At 38.4% G+C, this 8,848-nt stretch overlaps 1 protein-coding gene and 1 long non-coding RNA gene across 2 annotated transcripts; both read right to left on the bottom strand.

The window, feature by feature from the left end:
* Window positions 1-495: 495 nt before the first annotated feature.
* Window positions 496-2,085, bottom strand: LOC149946379 (uncharacterized). The gene is made up of 2 exons (XR_016480488.1): window positions 2,006-2,085; window positions 496-669 (listed from the first exon to the last, which is right to left on the bottom strand). It is a non-coding gene; the product is annotated as an uncharacterized LOC149946379 (long non-coding RNA).
* Window positions 2,086-7,325: 5,240 nt separating this feature from the next.
* Window positions 7,326-8,618, bottom strand: LOC149946378 (uncharacterized protein F54H12.2-like). The gene has a single exon (XM_090170717.1). The coding sequence runs from the start codon at window positions 8,616-8,618 to the stop codon at window positions 7,326-7,328; it is 1,293 nt and encodes a 430-aa protein (XP_090026843.1).
* Between the last annotated feature and the right edge of the window lie 230 nt (window positions 8,619-8,848).

The following is an 8,848-nucleotide window of genomic DNA, read 5'->3' as shown; positions in this document are numbered from 1 at the left end:
TCAATTGGTTTTAATTGAGATGGATATGGGTTTTCTTGGGTTGGGCCTCGTTTATCAATGAAATGCAAATTGCAAACATAATGATTTTTTTTTAAAGTTGATGCAGTAATGGAGTTTCGGTTAATACTAAAAATCCATAAGTTTTAATATTTAAACTAACGCACAAAAGACTGTCGGGCATTCCTAAGCCTTGTGTGATCTAAAAACGTCCAAATGTGCAGACGGCTAATTCGAATTTTTTAATAAATTTATCCACCGCTAGATGCTACTAAAGTCCTAGGGTCCGACCAAAAATTACAGCCCCCCGCCTTCCCCCTGTCCCGGGCTCGGGTACCTATCGCCTTGGTATTATATTTTCCCCTCCAGGAACCCCTTCTCTCCTTCAAGCTGTAAGTAGTGAATTCTTATTTCAAATTAATACATGCAACATTGAATAAGATTATCGTGTTAAACATTTATTAGTTTCGTTACAAGTTATTGAGGTACAAGTGCACATTTACTATCGACTACCACAAACTATTTCCGACTTGTTCAAACACTTGGCGTTGCAAGTGACTTGGCAACAAAGCTGTTGAGTCGCGCACCCTGTGTTGGTGTTGGTGGTGCATATCGGGTTCTTTTCGGCGGCGAAACATCTGACGTTATTCGGAGGGCATACGCAGTTTCCTCCTGGAAACAGATATTTGATAAATTTTAATTTTGCTCAAACCATATAATAAATACTATATTATTATTTACTGCTGGGTCTGCAGTTTTGATCAATGAATCTTTACATAAATTAACTGTTTAGATGACTGCCAGAAATAGTAAATCCGTTCGGTGATAGTTGAACACCTGCCGATTGGGTTGCAACATCCCTACAGCCGATATAACCAAACCTTGTATTAAACAGTCTAAAAAGACGTTATAAAACCCTACCCTCGCAACAAAGAGTACCAATTTGAAATACCTATAAAATTACCTGATCCGCCTGAATTGTAACCGTACCATTAACCTTGAAATATTAAAAATTTATATTTATTTATATAATATTGCTCAATAATATTCACTGTGCTATTAGCTTAGTAACTAGTCAAAATCTCTACTAAAACTGACTCAATAGGCGAAACTATAAAGTCGATGGGGGAATGAGAAATTGGGACTCACGTGATTAATTGACGTCATTAACTCGTGAATTGGTCTTTTGAAAAAGTATTCGGTGATTATATTAGTTTCATCACGTTCACACTTTTCTTTCAGGGAGCTTCTTTATGAAGTAGAGTAGCTATCTCATGTGATTTTTCATTCCCATTTGAACAAAAAAACTTTATAGTTTCGCCAATTTCGTTAAAAAAAATTATTACGACGCTATAAATAATATATCAACGGTTCCCAAAAAGGCACGTTCCCTTTCAATTAAGTAATGTACATCGAGCTAAAAAATAAAATATCAGTAACTTCTCTTCACCAAAGGTCTCGAGTATTTGGCCCATTGGTTTTCATGCAAATTGCAAACTTGGTCTCAAAATTATATTTAGGAATTTCTCGGGTAGATCTCAAAGAAAAGGTGATTTACGATATCACCTGTATCAGATATCAAGGGTATATTATAACAAATAAAAAAATATAATAATAATAATAATAATAATAATAGTAATAATAATAATAATAATAATAATAATAATAATAATAATAATATAAATTATAATTTATATTATAAAGCTCCCCATCCTCCCCTTAACTCTTTATACCCTTTTCAGACGAGTCCTATATATATAACCAAGGATTTAATAAACCGAAGTTATAATTTTCATATTGAAGGTCGAGATCACTAGCTTAGAGGTTAAAATCGCCCTAATTAAGGTAGTTTTGTATTGTAAGATTTGAGTATACTTTCCAGATAAAGGTTTGGGAACCTTTGGCATGAATGGTAACCGTTCCCTTTGATAAAACATAAGCAGTCGGTCATCATCAACTTAACCCCGAATCTCAATTCACTTTCAAATAAAAATAAAGTATTTTTTACCGGATTCAACTTTTTCACTTCCAAGGATGAGAAAAATAGCCACGACTAACGCTAGCATCATTGTTTTAGTGACGCTGTTATTAATATCAAAGTCTACAAATGAAGCCTGAACTTTACCGAATTCTCTACAAACTGCATCTGGTAAAACATTTCTTGATTGAGTTGTACGTGTATAGCTACAGTACCTGACATATCGCGTGTTCAACAGCAATCGTGTTTCACTAACGGCTTTGTCAGCATTTATTTATTCCTTTAGAAAGACGATGTCATTTCATATTCAAACACGGAGTTCAGAAAGCTCCGAGTATTCAACTTTGAACGGCGTCTATTTGATATGTACGTCAACGATAGACGGCATTGATTAAATTAAAAAAAGTAAATGAGGGGGCGACGACTGAAGAGTAACTGAGACTTGTGATTGTAATCAACGTGTTTAATTTCTTCACCGTAGGCTTATGGGTTACCGATAAACTTTGCAGATAATAAGACTTTGTTCTTAAGTATTATTTATCTTTAATTTTAATTGGCAGCTATACGTTTTCACAATAACAATCAATAAAATTGGGATTGAGATCCCTTCAAGGTTTTATACTTATAAGAGGGTTAATTAAACTAAAGAAAGTTTAATTAACAAACGACACCTGTGTATGATGTAAGATAAAAAAGAGTAAAACTACTTTAGTTACACAGTTTTATACATATTTACAATCATTTTACAAATGCACAATATGGTTAATGAAATCCTTCGGTACACCCTTTACTCAAGGGTTTTGTGAGGGCGGGACGTGCGAGTAGTAAAGAAAAAACTAAAGGGCGTCGAGTGGCTAGCGCAAGTTTCGTATAGTTAGTAACCGCGATTATACTCACAATTAAAACCAATGATCCTGTCCGGTTCCACTGGACAGGATAGTTATGTCGAGGGGTGAGTAGTGTTGCCACGACCCACTGGATGTTTTTTTTTGTCTTGACACTATCACTACTTAAACTTCCTGCTTGGTTACTCGGCTCCATGGTATGCTGCTGTTTTGACCCATCGACTTGGTTACGTGTCTCCATGGTACGATCTTGGTGTCCATGTTGTTGTTTTGGTCCATATCGTCTTCACAGAGTCTTTGGACTAGTGGACGATCTGGGGCGAACGTCATATCTAAAACTTCTGTTATTTGATTGATTGTGGAGGCACGAACACGAAACCCTTCTCATTTATCGGTGAAACTTTGAAGTAAACCATTGTGTACAGTCAAAAAACCGTATATTCTAAAGGTACATAAATATCTTATTTCAATATTGCTATATGTTAGAGAATTAAGCCTCACTCTGGGATCCCCCATTCCCTGACACCCCCCATTCCCTGACACCCCCCTTTAATTTATGGGATTAAAAAAAATTAATTTATGGAATTTTTTTGAAATTTTTTTTTAATTTTTTAAATTTTTTTCAACTTTTTTTATGACGTTTCAAACTATGGGACTTTTTTTCATGGACTCGATTTACGGGATTTTTTTATGACGTACTATGGGACTTTTTCGTGCACTCAATTTACAGGATTTTATTTTTTATGGACGCAATTTACGTCTGTTCCCGGGTAACTAACGCCAACGTATTAGACTTATGGCATTTTGTATACGATGTAAGCTTGGCCGAACTATGATATGTGAAATAAAAATTTGATTTAAAAAAAGTTATTCATTTTTTATTGTCGATAGTACACTCAATATGGCAGTTGCGTAAAACATACAAAGAAAAGATTATAAGTTTGTAGCGTGCAAGTTAAATTCCGCCGTTCGATTAAATTACTAAATTCTTGAATGACGTGAAATGGATTTCCATAGTTATCGAATTTGCGGAGTATATCCTCTATAACCTCGGGGTTATCAATCCCGAAATTTAATTCTTCGAAATCGTCATTTTCGGAATTACCAGTCATTCGCTTAATATGTTGTTTAAGAATTTCGTACATGGCCTCGATACACGGTTTCTGTTTTTCAAGTTCGATAAAGTGGTTATTGGCGGCGTGAATACAGGCTTTTAAAGATGCAATTTCTTGTTCACCCAGTTGGAATTCTTCTTTGTTACCGTATGGTTTGTAGGCTACAAAAGTCAGCCCTCCTTTCGCGGCGACGACTTCGTACGTTTTTCCAAAGGCCTTGTCTAGTTCCAGCGAATATTTGTCTTTAACCTCTTTTTTCGTGTGGGATTCGACGAGATTCCAGTTATCGTACAAGCGTTTCCACGCTGCGAGTCGCATACCGAATGTGGAAAGAAACGTAACATCGTTGTAGAAACAAATTTCGATGTCTTCTCCTTTGAGGCCGAAACCCAGAGTAGAATTCACACCTAGTTTCCACTTGTAGTTAATTTTTCTATGGAAAGCGGTGGCTCCATCGGCTTTTCGTTTTCCTACTTCGTCAGACATCTTGCTGGTTGAAAATCTCAAGTGGCAATGACGGAGAAGCGTCGCTCTCATATCGTGGCGTTTTACTCGGAACTGGTGAAAGAGGGGGAGAATATTCTTGCCCAAACAAGTTCGAAAAGGGGCTTCTAGCTTCGTGTTACATCGTGGGCGGGGGGTTTATTGAAATGCGGATAGTATATTGCATCATAATATATTAGAGTTTAAATAACGCGCCAGCCGCTACACGTGGCGTCATCTACATGGTTAATGAGGAGTTAATATGGAGTTAATGCTGAGTTAAAAAAATATGGGGTAGATGTAGAGTGGTTGATTTGGCTTTAGGTGGACCTGTAACGAGAAGATTTTTAGTGAAATGTTTTATACTTACCGTCGCCGGGAATCGAACTATGGTCCGTTGAATCTGGAGTATGACACTCTTGACGCTCAGCCACCTACCCCCTAAGAGCTAACGAGCAAACGACCGATTTAAATAATTTTTTTTCTGTTGGGGAGTTAAAAAATTTAGATTACTTGGAGGGGGGGTTTGTTATTTTTTTTAAAAAGAGCGGGATGAAACTGGTCTCAACCGGATATTTTTTATTCAGATGTTCTACGTGTTTTTTTAATACGGGCTCTAAAACTAAACTAACGATGTGGATACGAAATTTAAAATGTAATTTGTTAAGTAAATGATAATTTATTCTGTCTTCGTATTCAATAAAAAAATTACCGGTATTTCGTCGAATTTAACTTGTTTCTTCATCAGAGTATAGTACAAAATCCTTTCGATTGTCTTTCCTTTTGCTCCTTTTCCAAACCCTGAATTAAATCGGTAACATAGCAATATACCAGTGCTTTTTCGTTCGTGCTGGAATATGGAGTTTGATTTGATGACAATTGATTTGACGGTACTTGATTTGATGGTGATTGATTCGACGATGCAGGAGTTGAAGGTGAATCGACGACGTCTCCATCGCTATCAATGTAAACGTCTTGAAAAACAGGGGAGCAGGGTACATTACTGCAATCAAACTTTGTATTAGAGATGAATCTACATCTAGGATAATGTTTAGCGTGTTCTTCGCGAGGACTATCGTGCTTCCCCCAAGCTAGTAATTCACCACCACAATAGAAGCATTTCACGCAATCTTTATGATTGGTGTAGAAAAAACCGGCAGATGTAAATTCCTCCACTGGTATAAACTTTACCGGGAATCCTGCCGTAAAAGTTCTTTTCCGTGCTAGCATCGGTCCCAAGTTGAACGGGTCATCGGGTTTCTTTTGCGATACATGGGAATATTGTTAGTCTTTTCATCGTTAACAAATTTACAAGCCGGGTAGCGAGCAATATGAACGAGTAATGGCACATCACCCTTCGTCCATCCTTCAACTAAACCATTGCAAGAAAAACACATTACATAATCTTTATGTCCGGTGTAAAAAAACCCGGCTTTTGCTAACTCAGCTTTATTTAAAAACGTTGCCGGAAACTTATAGTTGAAACTCTCTACCCTATTTCTCTCGAAATTCATTTTTCTAGGAGCTATAGAGATAGCACTTCTTACGCATACGTATTCGACTAGTCGACTGACTGCTAAAATGTTTTCTACGACTTAGAGAAAGAAACCCCCCCACCTCTTAAAGAGGCCTCTTTTTTTGAAAGGCAAGCCCAGGCGAGTATGTAAGAAATAAAAAAATACAGTGTATATGTTAAAAACGTTTATTTTTTTAAAATGATATAATGGTAATACATGGCGCAAAAAAATACGTTATAACATTTAAAAAAAAGACTTAAAAATAATGGTGATTACAATATAAAAAATATGACGGTAAGAAATTATAATACGAAAACTAATGTTAGTATAATATTTATATATAACACGAAAAATATAAAGTCTTTTTACATAAAAAAAATCCACCGGGTTCTCCGCCGCCTGGTCCTCCGCGATCGATCGTGAGTGCATCCAGACGGCCAACCAGCCAGCCTTTTCGCGGGCGCAAAGAAGTCCTTGGTTGCCCGTTCGATGTCGTTGGCATCGATAGTTCTGCTCCGTGGCTATGTTTTTGGCCTTCGGACATCCTCTCTCTCCTAGTTCGAAAACCGAAGCGCGAGTACGCGTAAGTCTCCCTAGAAAGAGGCATTTCTCCTCTCCTTTAAGATACACGCGCTCGACTCCTTCTAAGAGAACACTTATATGCGGCAACAGTTCGGTATAGTTCAGTTCCCCGTGATTCCACTGAAGACCGTGTAAATTGTCTATCACCCACCAATTCTGGCGTATTACACTGTCAGGTAGATCGCGGTAGCGATAGGGGGCTTTAAAAACGAAACTTTTTACGATCGGTGTTTCAGCGACGGTGGCTACGGCGAGTTCTTTTACTACTAATTCTTTTCTCGTTCCGAGCAAAAATTCAAAGTCCACAACCACCGCTGAACTGTCCATGTTTAATATGACTCTCTCAACGACTCTTGATTCTGGTTTTACTTCATTTTTTAAAGAGGTACACCACGTGGGCGTCGTTTTTCAATTGGTTCCTCGTGAACCTATCCGTGAAGGATTCGAGACTCCTCCCTCTGTATCTATGCAATACGTAAAGAACGCAATATTGCCCGCAAACTTGACTTGTCAGGGCTTGTAATCGACGCCTGCTGTACTTCCATTTCGTAGAATTTTCGGCGAGGAAGCGTTTAATCTCTGTTAGGGTAGGAGGTATACCATAACTGTCAAAATATACCCCCCGACCGAAACCGTCGAGATATATAGCGACCCAGTGAGAGCCCGGACCGTTATGCGGGTCGAGGTTGATAATTAACGAAGCGGGATATGTAGAAATACGATCTGGTAGTCTATCGCAGGGAAATGCCCCCCTATAGCCGGGGACATGCCCAAGCGCGTTATTAATTTCGATATCGTTCAATTTTTTTTAATAATCAACGACAACGTTGCGATCTTTGTCAATTTCCATTAAACTGTGAAACTCTCCGTAAACAATGACCGAGACTGATTGGGTCAATGGTGTCTCGAATCCTAGCTCTAAACGAAGCTGACCTCTTTTTACAGGGTTCCAATGCGAGTTGTCACTGGCCGAGAGATCGGGTGTTATGTCGAAGGCGTATAGCGTATAGCCCTTATCGTAATCGGATAACGATATATTGTTTCCGTCGTCCTTATAATGGATGTTAGTACCGGTAAATAGCGAATAATATTCACGTGCAAATTGACCTCTTGAAAACTTGGGTTGGAAGGGTTTGGATGGAACCGCTTCCGAGTCGACGTATAACGACAAAAAGTTTAACCCAAACGGTTGAAAATTATACGGGTTTTTACTTAGATCTCCGGAACACGCTTGGTGGGAAACTAAACCGATAATAACACGTTGAGGAAGAGTTCCGAGCCACACGTTATCCAAGCTCGTATTTGATACCCCATTCAATAAAACGTGCGTTTTAACCTCTGTTCTGGAGAAATGGTATTTGGCGGTGGCTTTTTGTAGAGCGAGTTCGTGGGCGATTATTATTTTCGGGCTAATTTTGCATTTTCTTACTTCTAAAGCCGCGTCGGTTATGGAGATTCTGAAATTATCGACATTCAGTGGTGGTTCCCCGATAAGAGCAAAGGATGGTTTGGTTCGGGAGAATCTCACTTTAATTTCCACCCCGCTTAAAAGATATTTGGGTATATTGAAAAGGTCGGCGTATATTGCTCCGGTTAAACTCATTTCCTTTGATTCCTTCATAAACGCTTGTCTGTCTCTATTTCCATGGTTATTTAGTACTTCGTCAAACTTGCCAGCGGTGTCTTTAGCGTAAATACAGCTAGTAAGATGCGATTCCTTCGCCACGTTGGAGTAATTCAAAAGCGATTCCAGATAGGCTCTGTAACAATATCGACTGGCGGAGGGGGAAATCAAGTGATCGTTCAGAAAAATTTCGATCTGGTCGAATAGGCTATGCATAAAGTTGTTACATATTGTTATTCGGGCGTTGGGGTCTATATTCGCATCGTTTTCTCTCGTGACTTTACATTTGATATGAAGTAGAGTCAATGCCAAATCGGTATATTCGGCCGATTTTGGAATACAGAATTCGATTTGAGAATCGTTTTTAAGAGTCGAGATTGGTCTATAAAACGTCGTAGTCGCGCTTTCAACACCGGTTTGAACTGGTTTCGTCGCAAATAGATCCAATTCTGATTTTAGAGCTTCTACTTTATACATTTTGTTTTGTTATTTTAGGTTACGGAAAAAATATCGCGCACTTGTAGTCTACGAGTCTTTCGAGCTAATGAGCCACGTTTCCGGTTAGTCACCCTTTTTCTAGTTTTTCGTCGAGGCATGGCTTTTCGTCGACTGGTTGTAGATTTTTTTTCGGCTGGTAGTAGTTTTCTTTCTTCTTTTAATTCGTCTTCGACCCGAACCACTCTGGCCTGTAATGCCTTGTATAGCCT

Source organism: Leiobunum rupestre, chromosome 4 (assembly GCF_980474605.1).
Source record: "Leiobunum rupestre chromosome 4, qqLeiRupe1.1.hap1, whole genome shotgun sequence".
Classification (NCBI taxonomy): Eukaryota; Metazoa; Arthropoda; class Arachnida; order Opiliones; family Sclerosomatidae; genus Leiobunum; species Leiobunum rupestre.
The sequence above is the reverse complement of the archived record's forward strand: the minus strand, read 5'-3'. Positions and strand labels throughout refer to the sequence as shown.

Bases quoted from the DNA above. Each gene is read 5' to 3' on its own strand.
- LOC149946378 (XM_090170717.1), bottom strand. From the start codon at position 8,618: ATGTATAAAGTAGAAGCTCTAAAATCAGAATTGGATCTATTTGCGACG.